This window comes from Sinocyclocheilus anshuiensis, unplaced genomic scaffold, assembly GCF_001515605.1.
Source record: "Sinocyclocheilus anshuiensis isolate Anshui unplaced genomic scaffold, SAMN03320099.WGS_v1.1 scaffold552, whole genome shotgun sequence".
Lineage (NCBI taxonomy): Eukaryota > Metazoa > Chordata > Actinopteri > Cypriniformes > Cyprinidae > Sinocyclocheilus > Sinocyclocheilus anshuiensis.
Genome location: NW_015554362.1, coordinates 1446395 through 1474128, shown reverse-complemented (window position 1 = coordinate 1474128; position 27734 = coordinate 1446395). Strand labels below are relative to the sequence as shown.

General features: G+C 35.5%; 1 protein-coding gene across 2 annotated transcripts in view; it reads left to right on the top strand.

The window, feature by feature from the left end:
• The window catches only part of LOC107671461 (raftlin-like), a 95741-nt gene that overhangs the window by 47845 nt on the left and 20162 nt on the right, over positions 1–27734 (top strand). Inside the window, exons 4-7 of one of the 2 annotated variants that reach the window (XM_016464383.1) lie at positions 7845–7953; positions 11233–11659; positions 17298–17501; positions 25703–25818. In XM_016464383.1, the coding sequence (XP_016319869.1) occupies positions 7845–7953; positions 11233–11659; positions 17298–17501; positions 25703–25818 (856 nt within the window). Of the gene's footprint in view, positions 1–7844; positions 7954–11229; positions 11660–17297; positions 17502–25702; positions 25819–27734 lie in introns of both variants that reach the window. The other variant, XM_016464382.1, reaches the window with a different exon arrangement.

Genomic DNA, 27734 nt, shown 5'->3' with positions numbered 1-27734 from the left:
AGACTAGACTAGACATGAACAGACTAGACTAGACTAGACTAGACATGAACAGACTAGACTAGACTAGACTAGACATGAACAGACTAGACTAGACTAGACTAGACATGAACAGACTAGACTAGACTAGACTAGACATGAACAGACTAGACTAGACTAGACTAGACATGAACAGACTAGACTAGACTAGACTAGACATGAACAGACTAGACTAGACTAGACTAGACATGAACAGACTAGACTAGACTAGACTAGACATGAACAGACTAGACTAGACTAGACTAGACATGAACAGACTAGACTAGACTAGACTAGACATGAACAGACTAGACTAGACTAGACTAGACATGAACAGACTAGACTAGACTAGACTAGACATGAACAGACTAGACTAGACTAGACTAGACATGAACAGACTAGACTAGACTAGACTAGACATGAACAGACTAGACTAGACTAGACTAGACATGAACAGACTAGACTAGACTAGACTAGACATGAACAGACTAGACTAGACTAGACTAGACATGAACAGACTAGACTAGACTAGACTAGACATGAACAGACTAGACTAGACTAGACTAGACATGAACAGACTAGACTAGACTAGACTAGACATGAACAGACTAGACTAGACTAGACTAGACATGAACAGACTAGACTAGACTAGACTAGACATGAACAGACTAGACTAGACTAGACTAGACATGAACAGACTAGACTAGACTAGACTAGACATGAACAGACTAGACTAGACTAGACTAGACATGAACAGACTAGACTAGACTAGACTAGACATGAACAGACTAGACTAGACTAGACTAGACATGAACAGACTAGACTAGACTAGACTAGACATGAACAGACTAGACTAGACTAGACTAGACATGAACAGACTAGACTAGACTAGACTAGACATGAACAGACTAGACTAGACTAGACTAGACATGAACAGACTAGACTAGACTAGACTAGACATGAACAGACTAGACTAGACTAGACTAGACATGAACAGACTAGACTAGACTAGACTAGACATGAACAGACTAGACTAGACTAGACTAGACATGAACAGACTAGACTAGACTAGACTAGACATGAACAGACTAGACTAGACTAGACTAGACATGAACAGACTAGACTAGACTAGACTAGACATGAACAGACTAGACTAGACTAGACTAGACATGAACAGACTAGACTAGACTAGACTAGACATGAACAGACTAGACTAGACTAGACTAGACATGAACAGACTAGACTAGACTAGACTAGACATGAACAGACTAGACTAGACTAGACTAGACATGAACAGACTAGACTAGACTAGACTAGACATGAACAGACTAGACTAGACTAGACTAGACATGAACAGACTAGACTAGACTAGACTAGACATGAACAGACTAGACTAGACTAGACTAGACATGAACAGACTAGACTAGACTAGACTAGACATGAACAGACTAGACTAGACTAGACTAGACATGAACAGACTAGACTAGACTAGACTAGACATGAACAGACTAGACTAGACTAGACTAGACATGAACAGACTAGACTAGACTAGACTAGACATGAACAGACTAGACTAGACTAGACTAGACATGAACAGACTAGACTAGACTAGACTAGACATGAACAGACTAGACTAGACTAGACTAGACATGAACAGACTAGACTAGACTAGACTAGACATGAACAGACTAGACTAGACTAGACTAGACATGAACAGACTAGACTAGACTAGACTAGACATGAACAGACTAGACTAGACTAGACTAGACATGAACAGACTAGACTAGACTAGACTAGACATGAACAGACTAGACTAGACTAGACTAGACATGAACAGACTAGACTAGACTAGACTAGACATGAACAGACTAGACTAGACTAGACTAGACATGAACAGACTAGACTAGACTAGACTAGACATGAACAGACTAGACTAGACTAGACTAGACATGAACAGACTAGACTAGACTAGACTAGACATGAACAGACTAGACTAGACTAGACTAGACATGAACAGACTAGACTAGACTAGACTAGACATGAACAGACTAGACTAGACTAGACTAGACATGAACAGACTAGACTAGACTAGACTAGACATGAACAGACTAGACTAGACTAGACTAGACATGAACAGACTAGACTAGACTAGACTAGACATGAACAGACTAGACTAGACTTGACTTGACATGAACAGACTAGACTAGACTAGACTAGACATGAACAGACTAGACTAGACTAGACTTGACATGAACAGACTTGACTTGACTTGACTTGAACAGACTTGACTTGACTTGACTTGACTTGACGAGGCATAAACAGACTAGACTCACGGACATGGGGTTACAACATCAATACACGACGAAGACTATGGGAACATGGTGGCTACTTATAGCAAACAAGAGGGTCACAAGACAAGAACAAACCAATGGGAAACAAGACACATGACTAAGACAACCAATCAAAACATGACACAATGAACAAGAGAACCAATGGCATGAATACATGAGGGCAAGGGAAGCATGACACAAACAGGGAGCATGACTAAACTACAAAATAAAAGACATGAAAACATGAACAAGAAACAAGAAACAAAACCCAAACCCCACATTACAATATTGGGGTAAAGATTATGGTTCAAAATCACATGTGTTGGGGTAAAGATGTTGGTTAAAAATGACTTGTATCAAGGTAAAGATGGTTAAAATTGCTTACATGTAGGTAAATATTTTAGTTAAAAATCACTTATATCACAGTAAAGATTTTGGTCATATTGCCCACTTCAAAGTAATTTAAACAGGAAGCTGCAAGAAAGTCAATAAGTACCAGTATGATAGAGGTAGAAGCTACAGAGGAAACGGGATGGAGCTCAGGCATCAGTCAATCACATGTAGCAGTGTTTAATATTCACCCTGGATTCACTCTGGATCCAGGCCCAGCTCTCCCACATCAGAATTAGCCGCTGTGTGGAGCTCATATGGGTGACATTGCTACAGTTTCCCCTCCAAAACTCACCCAAACCAGATGTGGCCCACCGCTACTGCAGGAGCTCCTCCTGACTTCTGGCCCGTGTAAACGCAAACATCACAACTGTGAAGCAGGATCTCGGGATTAGCGTCGGCAGGCCAGTTTTAAAGCGATTTGCTGGGCATTACTTATAACCTAGCGGTGAATGTGTGCGGTAGCTGACTGTGTTTATAATTCCAAATGTCAACTGTCAAGCCCCCCCTGTTCAATTTTAGTTACAGTTCCACTTCAGCGACGAGGGTGGGTGATTTATGCATCATTTTTTGATAATTGCTGTGCACCTCGCAGGGGTACCGGTACGGACCAGAAACCATTAAGGCCGATATGCTTGAATAACATTATTCATGGCTCTGTAAATAAGCTGACATCAAGAAAGAAGTGATACATTATTAATGCAGCGATTAAAGATGGGGATACCTAGGTTTGATGGATCCATTGAAGGTTGTTGTCATGGCAATGCCACCGAATTGCACACGCACACAGCTGGATGTTGCCTCCAGACCCGGAAACACTGAATCTGACAGCACCAGTGATATTCCTGTATACTATACACACCAGCATTCCTGTGGGCAAAGAGAGAGAGAGGTGAAAACACACTCGGCACACACAAACTAAGATGATCCACAGGCAAACAGGCATTTGCCAACAGTGCAACCCAGCTGTGTCTAAGATCCGTGTCTGAGAGAAACCTTTGAGTGAACCGTTTCTGAAGGAATTCTAGATCAGTGTTGCTTAAAGCTTTTTATTCCCAGAAGCGGTTGTATGGGGTAAAGATGTTGGTTAAAAATTACTTGTGGTAAAGAATTTTGTTAAATTACTTGCATCGGGGTAAAGATTTTGGTTACAAATTACTTGCATTGTGGTAAAGATGTTTAAAAATGACTTGTATTGGGTAAAGGTTTTGGTTAAAAATCACTTGCATCTCGCTAAAGATGCTGCTTAAAAAATACTCGTGGTAAAGAACTTCGTTAAAAATTACTTGTATCGAGGGAAAGATTTTGGTTAAAAATGTCTTTTATTGTGGTAAAGATTTTGGTTAAAAATTACTTGCATTGTGGTAAAGATTGAAGTTTAAAATCACTTACATCACAGTAAAGATTTTGATCGCCCACCTCTAAATAATTTAAACAGGGAGCTGACTCAACACCTTCACCTGTTGCTGTTCTAGTATAGTAGAGAAGCTACAGAGGAGATGGGATGGAGTTCAGACATCAGTCAACCACATGTTCCAGTGTTTAATATTCCCCCAGTGTCTCTGGATGCAGGCCCAGCTCTCCCACATCAGGATTAGCCACTGTGTGTGGAGCTCATAGGTGACATTCCCCTCCGAAACTCACCCAAACCAGACGTTACACCGCTAAAGCAGGAACTGCTCCTGACTTCTGGCCCATGTAGACGCAAACATCACAACTGCGAAGGAGAATCTCGGGATTAGCGTCGGCAGGCCAGTTTTAAAGCGATTTGCTGGGCATTACTTATAACCTAGCGGTGAATGTGTGCGGTAGCTGACTGTGTTTATAATTCCAAATGTCAACTGTCAAGCCCCCATGTTCAATTTTAGTTACAGTTCCACTTCAGCGACGAGGGTGGGTGATTTATGCATCATTTTTTGATAATTGCTGTGCACCTCGCAGGGGTACCGGTACGGACCAGAAACCATTAAGGCCGATATGCTTGAATAACATTATTCATGGCTCTGTAAATAAGCTGACATCAAGAAAGAAGTGATACATTATTAATGCAGCGATTAAAGATGGGGATACCTAGGTTTGATGGATCCATTGAAGGTTGTTGTCATGGCAATGCCACCGAATTGCACACGCACACAGCTGGATGTTGCCTCCAGACCCGGAAACACTGAATCTGACAGCACCAGTGATATTCCTGTATACTATACACACCAGCATTCCTGTGGGCAAAGAGAGAGAGAGGTGAAAACACACTCGGCACACACAAACTAAGATGATCCACAGGCAAACAGGCATTTGCCAACAGTGCAACCCAGCTGTGTCTAAGATCCGTGTCTGAGAGAAACCTTTGAGTGAACCGTTTCTGAAGGAATTCTAGATCAGTGTTGCTTAAAGCTTTTTATTCCCAGAAGCGGCACTCCTGCGAGCAAGCGGCTGGATCTTTTCTGTCAAAGTTACTGCTGTTTAACCCGCTAAAGCATTTCCACAAACAGCCTCGGCACTGCCAAATACTGTGGATCGCTCTTCTGTAGGTGCATTAAGCCTGTAGGAAAGAAATATCACAAATGTAATCTCTTTACAGGAATAGTTCATGCAGAAGTGAGAAATCTTTATTTACTCACCCTAATGCTGGTATATTTTTCAGTGGAACACAAAAGAAGAATCGGTATGTGGTTCTTTTGAATGAAACAGGTGCCACAGGATGCATAGGGTGACTGAACAGAAATTTCATTTCTTAAAATAAATCAGTTGAGATCAAATGGAGAGCAAATGGAGAAGCTGAGGTCTCCTGCTCCTCACATTTTCATTCTCGTGTTTTAGTAGCCTAGAGATCTCGGTATCGATGCAAAATAGAAGACGGAGGTATAAAAAGGTTCCAAAACATTCCAAAATTCGAATTTGTCGAACAGCAAAGATCTTGGCAAACCTGTCAATCATGTACTGCGCTACAAAAGGGTTTTAAAATGTTCCATTTATATTTGGAAAGAAATGTTCACCAAGGCTCCATTTACTTAATCATAAATAGAGTAAAAACAGTAATATTATAAAATATTATTACATTTTAAAATAACCATTTTTTTCTTTTAATATATTGTAAAATGTAATTCATTTCTGTGATGCATTTTCAGCATAATTACTCCAGTCTTCAGTGTCACATGATTCTTCAGAAATCATTCTAATATGCTGATTTGCTGCTCAAGATTAATTTCTTATTATTGTTTTATTTATTTATTTTTATGGAAAATGTGAATTTTTCTTCAGGATTCTGTAATGAATAGAAAGTTCAAAAGCATTTATTTGAAATAGAAATCTTTTGTAATAATATAAATGCATTTACTGTTTCAATTTTGATCAATTTAATGCATCCTTGCTGAATAAAAGTATTAATTTCTTTAAAAATAAAGAAATCAATAAATAATCGTATTGAACCCAAACTCGTGTTTGTAGTGAGATTGTTTTGTGTGTTATCACAAGCGTTTGGACTGTAGTCTCGCAATTGCTCAGATGGTAGGAGATCTCCTTATTTACATTACAAAATTCACCAACATGTCAGGGGCCATGATTAATTGCAAAAAAAGCATGTTTTTCAATTTTTATTGTTAATTACACTAAATTAACTTGTTAAATAGACAGGCCTTTCATTCTGCCGCTCATACGCTGCTCAGATTTGTTTATCTTCATGTTAAAGCCAGACTGCAGGATTCAGTCGTACGAGCAGCAGGAACACCATGAGGGAATGTGTTCAGGCAGCAGATGGCCGTGTGTTGGCGGGAAGTGTGAATTCATGTGTGTGTGTGTGTGTGTATGACAGAGGTGAGTCAGGGCCCTGCTGCACTGCGACTTTGTGGTTAGATAGAGTTCTGGGTTAGTGGGTTTAATCTCTGTCCCAAATGTCACACGCACACAGAAGATGGGAGGAGAAGACACTGGAATGGTCTTCCAAATGGTCTTGAAGACACGCGTCACCCTGAGATCAGCACCTCACGGGGATCTCTGCGGGGTTCCTCTGGAGAGAGAAAAAAGAGCTTTTGAGTCCAGATCATTCATAATTATAAAGAACTCACACCATTGGTGGAGTCAAAACACCACACTCTCAGAAAAAAGAAGTATAAAAGCTGTCACTGTGGTGGCACCTTTTCAAAAGGTACACCTTTTTACCTTATTTACGCCTATAAGATACATAATGGTACTTTAAAGGAATCATTCACCCAAAAATGAAAATTTACTCACCCCCAGGCCATCCAATATGTAGATGAAGTATGTTTCTTCATCAGAACAGATTTGTAGAAATTCAGCATTACTTCACTTGCTCACCAATGGATCCTCTGCAGTGAATGGGTGCCGTCAGTGTTTCTTACAAACACGCTGCTTTTCTCTTTACAAGACATTAATTGATGGACTGGAGTGGTGTGGATTACTTGTGGATTATTGTGAGGTTTTTATCAGCTGTTTGGACTCTCATTCTGACGGCACCCATTCACTGCAGAGGATCCACTGGTGAGCAAGTGGAAAGCTACATTTTTTTCAAAATCGGTTCCTGTGAAGAAACAAACTCCTCTACATTTTCGATGGCCTGAGGGTTTTCAGCAAGTTGTAATTTTTTGGTGAACTATTCCTTTAAAGATACATATTAGTTCCTAAATGATACACTTTAGTACCTTTTGAAAGGGTAATGCCCCATTGAAAGATTTTGTACCTTTTTTTTCTTAGAGTGCGTAAGGAGACTACTAAACCTACAAGTATCTTACTTACAGTTGTCTCTGCATATTAAACTGGGACTGAAAGTATTTTAACATTGAATAAATCACACACTTCATCTTTAACAATGCCCAAGGAAATCACCTCAGAGACAGAAAGCAGAACTCAAGTATTACACCAGCTCATTTAGTGCAAATGTGTCTTTCTAGAGCTAATTTCTTGCCAATGCTGTGCAAAAATGTTTCCAATAATAAACCTTGTGAACAGATGTTCTCCATCTAATCACTAACATTTTCCTTCTTTGCTGCATAATCAGGTCGCTAAAATGCACTTTTTCAAGTTTGTTGGTGATATATCGCACCTGTTTAAGAGTGGTATGTTTGACATTAAACCGGTGTTCCCCTCTCTCTTTAGCTGGGAGAAGAATCCGGCCGACTTTGAGCCGTACCATCTCAAACTGGAGGAATGCATGTCTGCAGACCAGATTCCTACCACGGAGCACATCCAAGGATACGTGAAGAAAGTAAGAACCTCCTGTTTAGCTTCTTGAACACAGTAAGAGCACATAACAGAATCATTAAAGGGGTCATATGATGTGATTTCCATTTTTCCTTTCTCTTTGAAGTGTTACAAGCATAAACACATTTCATTACACCAAATACACAAAATAATGTTCTTTTTAGCAACATCATATGACCCCTTTAATACTCAAATCTGCTCATGCATATTAAAATGTTGTTAAACAATTATGATGCTTTAAAATGCTGCCTATGTAGAAAGCACACTGGAACATAGCAATTGTTACCACTATAAAATCGTAAATGAATATGGTAACTCCTTAAAATCATGTAATATGTGTATGGAGTTGTAAAACAGAATATGGCTGTTCTATAACCCCAAAAAGTATTCGGAGAATAGTCCAAAAAGATAAAAAATCAAGACAAATGGCATTTAAAAAAATAGCAAACACATTTTGCAAGCAAAACACACACACACACACACACACATATATATATATATATATATATATATATATATATATATTTACACACACACACACTACTATCTTAAAGTTTGGGATGTAAGATGATTTTTCTTTTTTTAAAGAAATTACTACTTTTACTCAGCAAGGATGCATTAATTGATCAAAAGTGACATTTGCTAGCAAATACATTAATGTTACCAAAGATTTCTATTTCAAATAAATTCTATTCTGTTGAACTAGAATACATATATCACGGTTTCCACAAAAATATGAAACAGCCCATCTGTTTTCAACATTGATAATGCAAATCAGCATATTTCTGAAGACTGAAAATTTAGCTTTGCATCACAGGAATAAATTACATTTTAAAAAAACATTCAAATGGAAAACAGTTATTTTGAATTGTAATAATATTTCACAATATTACTGTTTTAACTGTATTTTTGATCAAATAAATGCAGCCTTGATGAGCAGAAGAGACTCAAAAACATTTTAAAATCTTACAGATGCCAAACGTTGGTCTGAATTCTCGCTGTAAGTGTGGCAAAAATGACTGTATACTTCTTGGAGTCACTATCACAGACCTGTTGAGGTGTGTCTTTGACGCACATCCGGGCAAGATTAATCGCAATGATCCATCACGACAATGATCCTTCCCCCCGTCACATCAAACTCGGAAATTATTCAGTGCCCCTTCACCGATGAAGGAGCCTGGTGAGAAAAATGGCTTCTTATCTATGCAATTTCATTTGCATCATTGTTGCAAATATAATGACAGGACTCCTGGCGTCAGCGTTCAATATGCATTAAACAATGCGACTGGAAAGGCCTGGCCTGTTCCCGGTTTAATTTGAGAGAAAATAACCTACGCACCTCAAGGAAACTGATTGAACTGGTGTGGGCGAAGGCATCAGCTGGAGATAGTGGTGGCAGGCCTCAGGCTGGCCTTTATTAAAGCAGCATAATGGAAAATGGCATCATTAGCATTCCTTGACAGTTAACGATTCAATTTGGTTTGATGAGAATTCAAATATTGGCTTCCAAACACGAACTGACAATAAAGTGGTAGATGCTCGACTGATTTGGGATGCAGAGGGCAGTTGATGGTGGACCACTGCCATTGTAATCAGCACTTGCTAATTTCAAATAGCTGATGGTGTGGAAGAAAGAAAGCCGCTTTTGCAATATATTGTTTTGAATTGCGTTTTATTGTTGGGGTAATGTGGCATATCAATCGTTTTAATGTTCTTCCAATGAGGAAACTGAAAATGAATGAAACTACTTTCTCGAAATGAAACTTCTTATCAAACATGATGGTACGCAAAGCCCTCGGGGCTGTGAGAGGTTTATCTGGTCGTCCATGTCGACAAATTTTGCTGAACACCAACAATATCATAAAAAGATGTTGTCTGTGAACCATTTTGAGATCTGCTTAACTGGACCAACAACAAGACCTACATAAATCAAATCCAAAAATATGAGGGCACAGTAAACCATGTAATGTCATATATATATATTTTTTTTAAAGAAGTCTCTTATGCTCGCCAATTAAGGCTGCATTTATTTGATCAAAAATACAGTAGCAATTGTGAAATATTATTTGTTAATATTAATAAATATTATTCAATTTGAAAATAGCTGTTTTCTATGTGAATACATTTTAAAAAGTAATGTATTCCTGTGATGCAAAGCAGAATTTAGCTTGAAAATCATGGTGCTAAATTATTATTATTACTTAATTATTAATAATGGCTCTTATTATTATCAATGTTGCAAAGCTTTTTTTTCTGCTTAATATTTTTGTGGAAACTGTGATACATTTTTTCAGGATTCTCTGATGAACAGACAGTTCAAAAGAATAGCATTTATTTGAAATAGAAATCTTTTGTAAGATTATACAATGTTTTTACTGTAGCTCTTGATCAATTTGATGAGTCCTCGCTGAATATAATTATTCATTTATTTTTCCAAAATCATACTTACTGCAGACTTTTAAATGGTAGTATATCGCGATTTCCACAAAAATATGAAGCCATACAACAGTTTTCATCATTGATAACAATAATGTTGAGCAGAAAATCAGCATATTAGAATGATTTCTGAAGGATCATGTGACACTGAAGACTGGAGTAATGATGCTGAAAATTACATTACATAAATTACATTTAAAAATATATTCAGATAGAAAATTGTATTCATTCTGAGGATTTTTTCAATTATTATTATTATTGGATTTTATTATTATTTTGGTTTTATTATTTGTATTATTGTGATTTTGTTTGTTAGTAAGTGTAAAAAAAAGTAAGTGTACAAAAAATTATATTACTTATAATTATAATCTTACAAAAGATTTCTATTTCAAATAAATTATGTTCTTATTCAAATAAATGCATTCTTTAATGTCTTGGTGAGCATAAGAGACTTATTTCAAAGACGTAAAAAAATGTATATATATATATATATTCCAAACTTTGAACAGTAATGTATGTGTAAAAATCCCACATATAAGGACAACTACAATAATATGTAAAATGGCATTGATAATTCAGAGCTGAAATGCTGTCTTGTGTGTCTTCACAACGTCTTCATGCTTTTCATATGTTAATGGCTGGTGGTTACATGCTTGTTTTGTTCTCAGAGCACATGGGGAAGATGACTTAAGGATTTCAAGTTGTTTTATTGCCGGCTACAGTAAACAATCTTACTGTTTAAGCAGGATAAACCAGCACCAACCAGACCAGCACGGAAATTCATGTTGGTCTAAACTGGCAAGCGAAATATATAGTCTTACTCTGTTCATATCTCTCTTCTCAGCAGATCCAGGACGCTGCGGATCAGGGCATAATGTTTGTGGGCTTCATCCAGGAGCCAGCTGGCCTACGCCCACACGTTCTACGGCACAGAGAACCAGAGGAACCCTCCCTCTCCCTGCACTCCAGCCCCAGCTCGCTGCACGGCTCGGGGCTGACTCCCAGTCCCAGTCCCCTGGAGGAACCGGAGCTGGGAGACGAGCCCGGAGCGGAGAACGAAGGGAAAAACAGGGGAGGTGAGGCTCTGAGAGAGGACGTGAAAGCTACTGAAGGTGGAGATGGAGGAGATGATCTCTCTGTTGAGACATCAGCCGTGTTGAAATCAGGATCTGGTGAAACACAGCAAGGAGATACAGTGACACACAACAACAACGACACGGCCGAAATCACAGACACATCCGAGAAACCCAGCAGGTTGGCCCTGACTAAGAGTGGTGGGTTGATCGTCTTTATCCTTTGATCAGACGAAATCTCACAAAATATTTAGTGAAAATAAAAGTGTATTTTAGTTCCAACATATGACACTGGCCAGGGCTGGGTGATGTTTTTTAGCACATTTTTAAACATATTCAATATAAGTATTTAATACCGTTCAAAAAGTTTGGGGTCTGTAAGATTTTTTAAATGTTTGTTTAAAAAGAAGTTTCGTCTGCTCCCCAAGGATGCATTTATTTGATTAAAAATACAGTAAAAACTATAATATCATGAACAATATCATATTTTCATTGAAAGTAGCTGTTTTCTATCTGAATTTATTGTAAAATTTAATTTATTCCTGTGATCAAAGCTGAATTTTCAGCATCATTACTCCAGTCTTCAATGTCACATGATCCTTCAGAAATCATTCTAATATGCTGATTTCGTGCTCAGGAAATGTATTATTATTATCAATATTTTAAAAAGTTGTACTGCTTCATATTTTTATGGAATCTGTGATACATTTAGCTTTTCAGGATTCTTTGATGAATAGAAAGCAAGCTTTTGAAATAGAAAGCTTTGTAACAATGCAAAAGTCTTTAACCAAATGAATGCATCCTTGCTGAATAAATATATTAAAATTCTTAAAAAAATCAAATAAAATTACTGACCCCAAAATTTTGAAAAGTTGTGTATGTACTGCTGTTTTATTTACATTGATTAAATTTGCTTACTTATTAAATGGCTTAAAAGGTGATTGTAAAGTTTAATTTAATTGAACAAAAACAATCAAAACATGTTTTCAACAGTTTTTCACTGAACGAAAATTAAATTTTCATTTTAGGGCGGTCAGTCAATTCAATCAAATTGAATTACATTATTATTTTGATTAATTGCATATCAATATTGATCAAGAAACCCCCCAAAATGATTATAATTCAAAGACATTAGCCTATAGTTTCATGCCAGACAAATAAACTAATCGACATTATAAAAAAATGCCGTTAGAAGTCAACATATTGTGATTTATTTCCATAACTCTAAACATAACCTTATCACATGCTCTTGCATTTTGTAATTTTTGATTATTTGATTATGAGTGACATTTTTTGGTGAAACTAGTCTAAAGACACTTAACGTACTGGTCACAATATTGGTATATTTTAATATTGACAACATAACAGTCACAAATATATCACTCAGCCCTAATGCCAGCTGTTTTTCTCAGAAAGATTAAAACTCATTCGTCTTCTGGGTGTCACATACTGTGAAAGCATCTCACTAGCCTGATTTTGTCGTTTTTGTCTGAAGAAAAGCATTGTGACGGAGTTTAAGCAATGCTTTGACGTATGGGATTGTGCAGACTTGGCATTTACAAAAACCCACACAGCGGGTGCTAGATTAGGCTTTGTTCACCCTTCCTTTCCCGCCAGTAACCAGATGGCAAACCTCATTCTCAACATTAGCTAGGGAGCCTTTTCTTTTTTTTTTTGTAAAATTGTAGCATTGTGCACAGAAATCGCCGTACCATGTGAACGATGCATGCTGGGAGTCCTGTGCCGGCAGCCCGAGTCTCCATCTGGATGTGGAAGTGACTTCGTCAGCAGTGGAGTTATCCTACTGTCGCCACCGGTGGCCTCATGCTACACCAATTTTTCTCATTCAGCCACAAAATGACAGCTGCCAGGAGTCCTTTGGCACAGTGCTGCGTCTTTATGACTTATCGCCACTGCTGATAAATATAGTCATTTCCCGCTCAAATCCCTCTAATGCTCCCGGTGAACATCTATAAAACATAATGCCGCTGGTCAGCAGTGTGAAATGCTCAGAGCTCAGATGAGGTGCAGGTTTGTCAAAAGGCTTTTACATCCCGCCGTGCAGCCATCGAGTGAAGCCTGCATTCAGAAAGGAAAGGCAAGCTTATTTGTATAGTTCGTTTCATGCACAGCTTGTAATTCAAAGTGCTTTACATAGTAAAGTGAAAATTAAAAGGCCAGTATTCTGGGTCAATCTCACAAGATGCATTTTAAACCAACATGAAAAAGAAATAAGAACGTGAGAGTGAAGTCGATTGTAGGATCATTAAGATTATGTCATTATTTTAATGAAAAGCTGTTCAGGTTGTAGTCCTAAAACTGTGGCAAAGAACTAGCATTGTTAAGCCATGGATTCCTTTAGGAATTTCTAAAAAGAAATGTAAATTTAAAAAATGTAAAAAAAAAAAAAATGTAAAAAAAAAAAACTATTATTTATATGCAATTTTTAAATAAAATTTGAAATAAAAGAAAAAACAAACAAATGTATTGCAGTTTAATGATCAGCGTTATTAGTCAAGTAAAACCATAAAAATACATTTTCATTACTTTAAATAAAAAATAAACATTTACTTCAAATTTAAAAAAATACTTAAATTTACTTAAATAAAAAAAAAACACTTTAAAAAATATTTTATTTCAGCTAGTTGCACCATTTCTCATTTTAATTTAGTTGAATACTAATACTTCAGCTTAGAACTTGATGTACTAAAATAAATAAAACCTAAACAGAAAAGAATAAAAACTGTAAAAACTTTTACAAAAAAAACACACAACAAAATGACTAAAACTTAATAAAATATAATAATTAATGTAAAAAAATATAAAATTAATGAAAAATATTTGTATTTATTTTCATCAAAACAAGGTAGAAATTGTTCAGTGACAAAAGCACTTCCAAAGGCATTCATTTTTCTCATTTTCTAACTATTAATTCCTATTCCAAAACAATTCAAATGCCGAAGATTAAGAATAGAATTAAATAAATAAAAAGAATCAATAACGATGATACACAAATATCAAATTATTCACGCAAAAATAACAAAATGTGAATTAAAATGAAATAAATAAATACATAAATAAAGGGATTACTTCAAAGACATTAATTCTAAAATGTGCTCCTTTGAGTCAAAAAACATCTATTTATATCTGAGCCTTATATTTGGAACTTCAGCAATCCACATCCGAATTTTTCCATGGTTATCGCCTCCCATGTAGACGGAGGTCAGGACTTGTGGGCATGTGTTTGTGTGCTGATATGATTCAATTCAAACGCGGATTAGGCAAACACTTGATGACATGTCGCGTTCCTTGGCAGTGCTAACTGCAGATATCCAGCGTGTCTGACCTTGTCAAAAGGGTTGATCACATATGGAGGCCTGTGCTTGTTGCCCCACTAAATGTCCAACGCTTTACCAAGCCCCTCTGAAAGTTAGTGAATGTCACAGAGACAGAGAGCATGACTTTGTGTCTAATGAACTGTATTTAGAGCTGCAACCAGCCAGTTTTGTTATAAGTGAAACTTTGATAGAGAATTTTTTTTTAATTACTTTTATTATAATTAAATGCCATTTCCCCAAATTCTCATTGCAAATTAATGCAACTTTTAACTGTAAGATACTATGACAATGCTGAGTTAGTGGTGATACTTCTGAAACTCAGAGAATCAGACCTTTACTTTTGTTCACACTAGATTTCTTGCTATTTTCCTAATTATAGAAATAATATGGTGGTACCATGATTCAGTGATGGTATTAGCATTTGATAAATCATGAGACTTTGATGGACACCAGGGATTTTTTCCCCTTTATTTTTTGATTATATAAGATTTTATAGTACATATCATATCATATATTACATTCATGTTATCTAAATCATATTGCAAAGTACTTTTACATGGACAAAAATACTATATGGTGCTAGTGTTCAAAAAGCCAGTTTTATTTAAAACTAAGAATATAGTTAGACTAGAATATAGCAGCTTTAATATTTAGGTGGACTTCATTAAAACAAATCCACTGTCAATCGTTCACATTTTTGTCCACAAATTCTGCAAATTAATGCAAGTTTTGTACTGTAGACAAAAAAAATATACAATATATATATATACTCAATATATATACACAATATATATACACAATATATACACATATATATATATATATAGTAATAAAATGATTTAAATAAAATAAAATATAAAAATTTTATAAAAATATATTTTAAATAAAATAAAAAAATGTAAATAATAAAATAAAATAGAAATATTTCATTTAAATAAGGTCAGTACAACAAACACTACTGTGACGTATAAATATTTCACAATGAAAAATATAACTAAATAAATGTTTTGCGTTTGAGTAATAAAAATGAGGGGATACATGTGCATAATTGTCATGAAAATAACAACACAAAAAAAATCTAAATTGTTCTTTATTCAAAATATAATTTGCCTTTACCTTTTTGATTTTTGGGCCTAGAAGTACACAGGCTCTCAGCTGTGGTCCTCTTGCCGGGGATTTCCATCACGCACTGGCCCCTATTCATAAAAAAGGGCAGAAATAAAATAAAAATCTGCCTGTAATAAAGTGATGCACATGTACTGTGAACATTACAGGAAATGGGTTTATAGGAAGAACCTGTTGTACCCCAGTTGAAGTAAAACAACAATTAATGATTCATTTTTGCTCAGAAAGCCATTCAGATCGCTCTCTCTCATTGGCTTCTCTTGGTCCTGTCAGAGGCAGTTAATGACTCAATGCAGTCAGCGGCAATCTAAACGATCGCTGCCAGAGCAAAAGTGCAGCCATATTTATCTTTTCGCTCAATTTCCCATTAGTTGTAATATAGGTCTGAAAATAGGGAGGTTTTACTGGTTTTACTTTTATGGGTGAAGCCAGGCACACAAACAAATTCATCTTAGACTATCGTAATCCATTAGGTCCGCTCTCTTTCTCTTTGTGGCAGATGTAAATAGTGTTTTGTTTTCCAGTCAAATGTAATCTCATTGAGAAGAACGGATGGTCAGTTCTCTCAAGTGTGGGGCCGGTCTAGTGAGAAATACTTGGTCCTAAATACTTGTTCGAGACTGCCACTACATCACCTAATTTCCTTAATTACTCACCTCAGCTAGACCAGGACATCAGCTAATTAGTTGTTAAGCCCATCTACAAGCTAATTAATTAAGTGTGAAGGACCACAGCGATGGAACACGCACTTCACAAAGCAACAAATCTAATAACCTTACTGACACGACCAGTGCGAGTTTGGGTTATGATGGTTAGTACTGGTTTAGTCTCTGCCTCAGAATGAATATTGGCCCATGGACCGCTAAATTAAATGAAATGTAATTTTTAATCAGTGTTAGTATTAATCAGTATTTTATAATACATAAATATAATATACAAAATTATATATATATATATATATATAGTATCGACATACTACCATATTATAATTTTTATTAATATTTTGAATCAGTTTTTGTTATTATTTTAAAGCTTTTTTAACTAAAACAAAAACACACAACAAAATTACTAAAACTTAATAAAATATAATAATTCATGTAAAAAATATAAAATATTTTTATACTGTTTTTGTCATTTTCACTAGTTTTTTTTAAATATATATATATCTATAATCTAGCTATAATAACCCTAATATATATATATATATATATATATTAATTTAAAAACATTAATGAATAAGTAATGATCCCTGTTCCAATATGAGCCCTGTTCCAATGTGATGTTCATTCAAACTTCCTCTGCCTTTAAAATGTGTCTGATTTTTAGAATAATTTTTTTCTGTATTTCCATTGAAATCAGTGTTTCACATGTCACAGGAGCCGAGCTCTTTGGATTGTTTAACTACCCGGGTCGGCGTGAGGGTCAGCTGAAGTACTACACGGTTAAAGTGCCTCTGCGAGTGCAGCCGCAGGGCGAGGGCATCTGTACTCTGGAGGCCAACTGGCTCGATCACATGACTCAGCACTTCAACAACGGAGCTTCACTAGTGGACGGATACTTTCAGCTGGCCAGTGACGATGGTGAGTCAGTGCTGATACTTCTCAAACTCAAACAACCAGACATTTACATTTGTTTTAGCGTGGTGGTACCATGATTCAGTGATGGTATTAGCATTTGATACCATTACTAAACCATAAGACTGATATACAGCATGGTCCGCTTTGATTATATAAGATTTGATATGATATTACATATCGTATATTCTGTTATTTAAATCATATTGCAAAGTACCTCATGGACAAAATACTGCATGGTGCTAGTGTTCAAAAACAAACATTATATTATTATGGTTTTGTAAAATGTAATATATATTAAAAAAGTAGAATACACTAATGAATAATGAATAAATAAATTCCAAAATGGTATACATAAAATACAAAATTGACTAAAATTGACTTAATACATTAACATAATAATAATAATAATAATAATAATAATAATAAAATCATATTGCAAAGTACCTCATGGACAAAATACTGCATGGTGCTAGTGTTCAAAAACAAACATTATATTATTATGGTTTTGTAAAATGTAATATATATTAAAAAAGTAGAATACACTAATGAATAATGAATAAATAAATTCCAAAATGGTATACATAAAATACAAAATTGACTAAAATTGACTTAATACATTAACATAATAATAATAATAATAATAATAATAATAATAATAATAAAATGTATAAAATAAAATTCTTAATACTACATGGTGTAGTGTCCAAAAACTGAATCGTATTACCATATTTTTTTGTAAAGTGTAATACATGATTAAAATATATTAAAATAAGGAATACAGTAAATGAATAAATAAATTCCAAAATGGGATACACAAAAACACAAAAGTTACTAAATATATAAATGTAAATTAAAAAAATAATAAAAAAAATCGAATTCATTACTAAATAAATAAATACAATAATACAAATATATAAAATAAAATAAAATTCTGAATATTATATGGTGATAGTGTACAAAAACAATGTCTTACCATGTTTTTTTGTAAAATATAAAAATATAAATTTTATGTATGTGTATGTGTATATATATATATATATATATATATATAAAACAATCAAACAAACAATGTTTTATTTTTCTGTTATATATTTCTATGACAATACCATTGTAATTTTTTATAAGGGTTATGATATTATTAATATTAAAAGGTGCTCGTCCTATAGGTGATAAATAAATTGATTTATCACCTAATAAATTAATTAAATGTGTCTTCTAATAAATGGATGAGCATTTTTTGGAAAATTGATTAGTTTGATATTATACTGGTGAGCTTTATTTTATTTTCTGACTCATTAATTAATCATGCTATTAAAATAGCTTGTGGGGTTTTGCTCACTTGAGTGCACTGAAAGCATTTTCAGAAAGCGCAGAGATCTGTAGCACTGAGGGAAATGCACAGCTGGTTTGAGTTTCGCTTTGTTCCTTTGATGGCTAACCCAATATAGGTTGTTTTGTGGCTGGGTTATAACATCGGGGACATGGGGAGAGGAGGCTATTTGTCATCATTTAGAGCTTTCTGGGTCTTCAAGTGCTAATGATGTGCCTAAAGAACGTGTGAAGTGGCAGCAATGATGTAAAAGCCAAGTCTCTTATTAGTTAATTAATTTTCTTTAATGACTCCCCTGTACAGTCAGTAAACCCCAGCCAAGTTCTGTGCAATTCTACCGAGGGAAGTCATCCTGAGGTAATTACTGAGCAAAAGCAGAAATTAATTAGATTTTTACATTTTCTGAGGAAAATAAGAGTGGTATTAGCCCATGCAAAACTCAGTGCCACAAAGCTGTGGTGTTCTGGTGGGTGCATACAGGCCAGAGTCAAAAGTCTCTATATTCTGACCTCTAGATATGGCACAAGTTCCTCATTCAATGCTAACTGCCAATAATGCTAAGGCATTATTCATATCTGTAAGACAAATACAGGACAAGCAATGACGTGTAATACTTAGCAAACTAGTCGTGTATATGAGCAATATTAATACCGATGCTTGGACTTCGCAAAGACCACTTAATAAATAGATTTTAAAAATGTAATACACTAAATGAATAAACAATTTAAAAAAAATGAGATACATCAAGAAAAAATTGACTATACAAATGACTATAGAAAAATTGACTATGTAAATAATAGACTATATATAATAAAAAAAATGCAGACATGACTTTAAAAAAAAGTCAAATTCATTCCAAAAAAGTGGAATTCATAACCATATTTAAATAAAAATAGAAAGTAGAACACAATATATAAAACTATTGCATCAAGAGAATAATATATAAATGAAAAACTTAATAATAATATATAAATATTAGATTGAAAACGTATACAACTTAAATGTAAATTAGAAATAATGTGGCAACTAGCTGAAATAAATATACACAAAAAAAAAATATATATATATATATATAAAAAAACAAACCTGACAAACCTACATAAATGAAAACCGAAATAAAACTGAAAATATACAAATAAAAACAAATGTAAACAAAATATCAAAATAAAAACAAAAAATATATATTTATAAATAGTATAATAGTGCATAAATAATGCTAAAATAACACTGATCGCATTACAAGTTTTTTTTTTACATACCACTAATAAAAGAATTTTAAATTGTAATACATAATCAACTAAAATATAATTTAAAAAGTGTAATACACTAAATAAGTAAGTAAGTAACCCAGTAGAACACAATATATAAAACTATTAAATCAATCTCAAATAAAATAAAATATAAATATTTGATGAAAAATTAGAAATGTTGCCTTGGCAACTAACTGAAATAAATAATTCGAAGTACTACTAAAACTGAAAGAAAAAATAAAGCTAAATAGTAATATTACAAAAAAAGACAAAATCACATAAATTTACTAAAACATGAATTAAAATTAAAACTGAAAATCTAAAAATAAAAACTAATTCAAATATTAATAAATACTATAACAGTGCACAAATAATACTAAAATAACACTCCATTACAGGTTTTTTTTTTTTTTTTGCAAAGACCACTAATAAAAATATTTAAAAAAAAAAGAAGAAGAAGAAAAGAAAAAGAAACTAAATAAATACATGGGATAGAAAATACAAAATTAAAATAAAAAGTGGAATACATAACCAAGTGTCACTAAATATAAATATGTAAAGTAGAACACAATATGTTTCATGAGTCGAGACAAATGATGGTGTTCATGTCAACCACACGTGCAAAGAAAAACAACAGGAAGTGAGGGCCGTGTTAAAGCAGGAGGATGGCGAGGTGCTGGCAGAGCCCCGTGGAGACCGGGAACAATGTGATATCAAAGCACCGCCAGCATGTAGACTTTTCATAAGTGTCTGGTTACATGAAAGGCTGGAGACGCATTCATTATCAGGCCTGTGAGCACATGGGCCAGATCTCTCCAAATTTAGCTCCTCTTTGAGTCTGGCCTGCGAATGCATAATGAGAACTCCATGGTGATGCACTCCCACAGTGTCTTCTCGCTGTAAACATCAACACGTCCGGAATATGTGAGGAAGGATGCACACACAGATAACACAACCCCATCTCAGACAGATTCTCTCTCCAAACATTGCAAGGTCACGTTTCACCCCCAAATCAACAGGAAATAATAATAATAAAAAATGTGTTCTGGCAGGTTACTTTTTCCATCAGGAAAAAAATCTAAATCACTTAGAAAAATAATAGCACAGCACGCTGCACAAGAGGGATCATTCATATTCATGCCACAAACCGTGCTAGAGTAATAGCAATGCTTTCCTTCACAATGTATTTACACTAATCATATTGTGCATGAAAATAATTACGCTGATTTTAAGACCGTAAAGTTTTTTTGCTTTGTGACATTATTTTCTTGACAATTAAGTTAATTTCTCCCTCAAATTTCCATTTTCATTAGTTCAATAATATTTTACTCTTTAAAATTATATATATAGAGATACATTTTCATTAGTTCAATAATATTTTAAATTGCTAAAATAAATTACATTAAATATATATATATATATATATATGTTTTTGTTTTTATTATTTTTAATTTAATTTATTTTATTTACTTGTTTAAATTTCAAATGTTTTCTTTGTAAAAGTGAAATTAAACAAAACAAATTTAAACTGAAATTAAAATGAAAACTGAAAATATAAAAATAAAAGCTAATTCAAAATATATTTAAAAAAAAAACTATAATAGTAAATAATACTAAAATAACACGTTGCATTACAGTCTTTTTTTTTTTTTTTAGTATGGTAATGAAAAAATGGAAAGTATGTTTAATTGTCATGAACATTTGTCAAATGTAAAATACTGAATGATCCTGAAATACTGTAGGCATCATGTTGTTGAAAAAAATATTTCTTATTTCTTTCTATTGGTTTTGGAGGTGAAATATGACCCGGACATGTTCTTGACAGAATTTGAAAGATTTGTTGTCCTATTTGATAGAGGATCAAACTGATAATCTCAGGAGATCCGCAGTGGCACGGCCTCCTCCATCTTCAGAAACTGCCCTCCAGGTGGCTTTGATATGAGTTTATCCACCGGTCCTTGGGTGGATGGGGCTTTTGTGGCGGCTTAAAGTTTCTTGATGGATTCTACTCTGTCGATGCTGTTGGTGTGGCGTTCTGCTCCACTGATTTACTTGTGCACCTCGCCTGTGCCCCCGTCTAGCTTTGCTTCAGTGACATTGAAGTTGTCCAGGAGAATATCCTTTATAAGGAAGCTTTCCTTTCGCCTCTCTCGTCCTTAGAGACGGGTTTCCATGGTGAGAAAAGGTGGGAGGCAGGAGTCTGGTTTTAATGCGATGGGTGTGGTATCGATGGAAGCCTGTGTGAGTGCCGCCCATCAGACCAGGATTGAATTTGCAGATCTCGATGCTCTCAGCTCAACGCCACCATTATGAGTCCACAATTAAAGATTCATACGCTCCACAGGAGAGCAACACCATTGCTCCACAATGGCCACAGGCTCATCGCCATTCCAGGTTTAGCTCCAGGTTATGCTGAATAGAGGCCAACGATGTTGACTAAGGTTTCTTTTGTCTGACTTTTGCTCTGGTGCAAATTTCCTCCTCCTCAGAAAAGAATATGCACCCACAGCTGCGACACATTCATGCGCCTGACTATTCATGCTGTTCTGCCTATATTCAGATGCATGAAGGCACAGATATTCAGCGTATGAATTTCCAATAAGGTATTATCTCACTACGAATGGGATTTTGAAGATACTTCCACTGTCATTTTCCTGATGCACAAAAGAATCGGAGTATGAATAGAACCATTTGAACAGGTCCATGAGGGAGAGAGAATGACAGACACGCCTATTCACGACATTAAAGTGAAGAGTTTCATTTTTTTTAAGTGTTAAAATCAACGTGAAATCCAAATTGATCCTATTTAGTTTCTTAATACACATACCTGGTCTTATGGAGCGCATTCACACTGCAGCTAAATACGGATGTCACTCTGTGTTCAGTCTCGTTCTGAACATTAGTGCCATTCAAAATGGGATTGAGAATGCTTTTGAAAGTCCAATTTAGATCCTGAATTTGAAACAAGGCAACATATAGGATGCAAAGTTACAGTTCAAATTTGAATGTAAAAAAGTAGAATTCGGATGGATGGATGGATGGATGGATGGATGGATGGATGGATGGATGGATGGATGGATGGATGGATGGATGGATGGATGGATGGATGGATGGATGGATGGATGGATGGATGGATGGATGGATGGATGGATGGATGGATGGATGGATGGATGGATGGATGGATGGATGGATGGATGGATGGATGGATGGATGGATGGATGGATGGATGGATGGATGGATGGATGGATGGATGGATGGATGGATGGATGGATGGATGGATGGATAGATAGATAGATAGATAGATAAAAGTTTAAAAGCCGTTGAAATTTGAGGGTTTATATTAAACTGGATGATGGATGGATGGATGGATGGATGGAACATATCATGAAAAAATGATAGAACGATAGATAGAATGACAATGATGGAACGATAGATAAATAGACAGACAGATATATGGAGAGACAAAACAACAGAAAGATAGATAGAGCAATAGAACAATAGATAGAATGATAGAGTGACAGATAAAACGATCGAAAGAGAATGACTATAGATAGACAGACAGACAGATAGATAGATAGATAGATAGATAGATAGATATACGGAGAGATAGAATGACAGAATGATAGATAGAACGATAGATAGATAGAACGTTAGTTCATCATTAGTTTTGCGTTTTTGTTTGGTGCTGATAGGTGAGACAGAAATCGAACCTTTAACAAAGAAGCTTTTACATCAATGTCAGCACAGAAAGCTGTACTGCTGTAGTCTGTCTGCTCAAGTGATTGACATTTAATATGTTCACATCCTCCACCCTTAATCTGTCTCGGCCCCTTTCTGCCCCGCGTTGTAAAATATATATAAGCTGTCTTGAGCATCAGCAGCTCTCTCTGGCACATACTTAAACCTGAACGCTATGAGTCACCATGACCTGGCCAGACTAACTCCACATATTCCCGCAGTCTCACTCCATCCAACGGACAATCTCTCTGCCGTCAATCTCCATAAACGGGCCTCTCGCGGGGCCGACGGCTTATTGAGCCGACATTTGGCACGTCTGTAGAAAAGAGCGCCCTGTCGGACTCGCTCACCTGAGACATCGCTGTGCGTCCAGACGGGCTCAACAACTGAGGCAATCTCCCGAGTGGACTTTTCCAATTACGATCCCAAGTGGGAACATCTGATGCAAGGTGGCTAGAACAATGGCCCTGTTTGAAAGGCCGGTGAGATGCCTTCAATTGAGTAAGTGCGGCCTTAAATAGGTTTTTTGATGGAAGGATGCAGGCGACAGACACCCAGGCCCCTCCCTTTCCTGAGAAAAACCCCTTCGCATCGGGTCCCGCCAGGGGCCGGCCCATGGTCGCCCATCCCTCAGCCCCTCTATAATGTAATCTGGAGTGTCTCCCAGAGCAGACAGAGGCAGCACAAACAGTATTAGTGTGTAAATGGAGGAAGGGTAATAAGGCAGCTCTTGGGCCATGAGAGGACACTGAGCAGAAATAACACGGGATGTGAGCCGGCTCCCAGACGCCCCTGTGCTCGTCTTCAATACTCAGCAGAGCTTATTATCCAGCCATATATAAAGATCACTCTAAAACAGGGCCAAACACAGGAGCCGCATGGGGCGGCAGCGACATCAGGCCATTAAAATGTGTGCGGCTCTTGCGTTTGAAAGGGCTTTATTTATTTCACCGGAAATGTTCTACATTCCAACATGGATGTGTTGGCTAATTAGGCTGGTCATTCATTAGTCTCTGTCTTGTTGCTGTCATTCTTTCTTTTCTTCCTCATCCGCACATACTCTCTCTCTAGTTATATTTTGATCACCTAGAATTCCCACTATAGTTAACATCGCTTTTCTTTCTGTGCTTTCATACATTTAGCTTCCACTGACTTTTTAAAAGGAATATACTGGGTTTAATAGAAGTAAAAGCAATAGTACATCTGAGAATGAAAATTATTTAATTGCACACAAAACCTGTGTGCAATTAATTATTTTGTGGAAATTAATGAAATCTTTTTAAAGAAGCTTAGCTCTTTTCCAACAACAACAGTTCATAGTGACCACGTCAAACTCTAAAAAACACCATGAAAACTTACTGCTGTAAAAATATTTCATAAGTGTCTAAGTTTTCAAATAAGATTACCTTTCTAGATGGATGAACATCTGGTTATGTGTTACTTAAAGTGTTATTTTAGTATTATGTATATACTATAATATTTATTAATATTTTGAATTGGCTTTTATTTTATAAAGTTTTTATTTAGTAGTTTTAGTAATTTTGCTATGTGCTTTTGTCATTATTATTTTTTTACATTTTTGAAATTTATATTTATTTCAGTTTTAGTAAATATAGTACTTTAACTTAAACTGATTTATTTTAGTTAGTGCAGTGCAATATTTCTAATTTCTATCTTTTATGTTTAAGGTTTTCAACTAATGTTTATATTTTATGTCAGCTTTATTTTAATTAAAGAAAACAATATTCAAAACTGTGTAGCTTTGGTCAACAATTATAACACTTGTTCTTTCTTCTGGGCAACACAACAGAAGATACTTCCAAACAACACTGGACCCACCGTATTAAACCCAGAACACTGCCTGATTTCTCCTCTATTCCTTGCAGATGTTCTCATCAAAACTGTGGACAGTGTGTTCGTGTTCCAGGAGGGAGTGGAGAGCGACACCAATGCGGCTGCTGCGTACGATGCTATAGTGGTGGAACAATGGACAATCATTGATGTGAGTTACACTCAAACAAACACACGCTTGCATTCTGTTCTTCAGAGTACTATTGTCATATTTACCTGTACACTGTAAAAAATGATTATTCAAAGTATAAGGTTATTGGAGTATGTTCTACAAGAAAATACTATTTCAGTCTTTGTACCTCAAAATTTCTCATTTCGATGCATTACTTGCTGTTTCATTGTAATTATTTGTGAAATGTATTAGAGTTTATTATATTTGCTGAAAATGTACTCACCCTCAAGCCATCCAAGATGTAGATGAGTTTGTTTCTTCATCAGAACAGATTTGGAGAAATTTAGCTTTACCAGTGCTCAGCAATGGATCCTCTGCAGTGAATGGGTGCCGTCAGAATGAGAGTCCAAACAGCTGATAAAAACATCACAATAATCCATACCACTCCAGTCCAGCAATTAACGTTGTATGAAAAGCTGGATGTTTGTAAGAAACAAATCCATCATTAAGACGTTTTAATTTCAAACCGTTGCTTCCGGATAAAATGTGACCCTGGACCACAAAACCAGTCTTAAGTCGCTTGGGTATATTTTTAGCAATAGCCAAAACAACATTGTATGGGTCAAATATGTATGTATATGTATGTTTTTTTTTTTTAATTGACCCTTATGACTGGTTTTGTGGTCCAGGGTCACAAATATGAGCAAAAACATTACTTTCTCCAGAGAAAAAGTTGTCTCGTCTGAATCAGGAAAAGAATATGCACAGATCAAGCACTGTTTACAAGAAAAAAACAGTCCAAAACAGCTCTAAACAAATATGGGTGGATTTATGGACTTTTTTATAATAGCACTTAAGAAAGTGTTGTTATAGATAATGGAGAGGATCCATTGGTGAGCAAGTGATGTAATGCTACATTTCTCCAAATCTGCAACTACATCTTCGATGGCCTGAGAGTGGGTAAATTTTCAGCAAATTTTCATTTTTAGGTGAACTATTCCTTAAAGTATTTGCACAAACTACTAAAAACCACTCAATTAGGCAAAACTGGAAAGAAGAAAAAAATCTAGAAGTGCAGCATGAATTACACAAAAAAGCAGGAAACCCCATTTTTCATCCGAACATCCCGTTGGAGTGACAGTAATGGGTCCTGCTGCTCAGAGAGTCTTAGCCATGCTTGTTGAAATCAGATATTGTGCCAGTTCGCCATTGATTCTTCTCAAATTGGTTTTGCTCATGCTTACTTGGGCTGTGTGTGTGTGAGTGAAGAGCGTGTGTGCTGGACAGTGTTGTGTTAGTTAGCACTGTGTACTGATGCTATCAGCGTAATCGAGTTTTGAGCTTTATTTTATAATCTTGCAGCTCTCAATTGCTCTCTGCTGTCCTCTCTCGTGCGCTCTCTTCTACTCAGCCATGACGGAGGTTCTGTAGCTGAGGGTAAGGACACGCTGTTTCTGCCCAGCATTATTCAGAGCCGCTCGGTCGATGGGCTGCATTCAAATCTAAGTCTGCTCGACATCTCGCAGCATTCAACACGACTGTAATTCAAGATTTCATAAATTATATTCAGTAGTAATATTGTGTAAGGGCATGTTGATGTATATGCCAGACATCAGAATCATATAGAATTATCAGACAGAAGGGCATTTTCACAAATGCAGTAAGACATTTTGAATTGATATGTTCAGCTGCTGTCTGACTCAGCCCATCAATCACTGTCTCATTTTCTGTCAGTGATATTTCTGTCTTCAATGAGCCTGCATGTTTATTTCAAATGTCTTGTGAATCGTGTTTCTATAACAGCGTCAGACAATCACTGCACATTACTCATTCACTCATTTATGGTATTCTGAGAAATGCTTTTTTAATGCAGCGCAACAAATAATAATTTATAATGATGTCATTCAATATATGAATAGTTTAGTTGTTGAAATTAAAAATTACACTTGCAATAT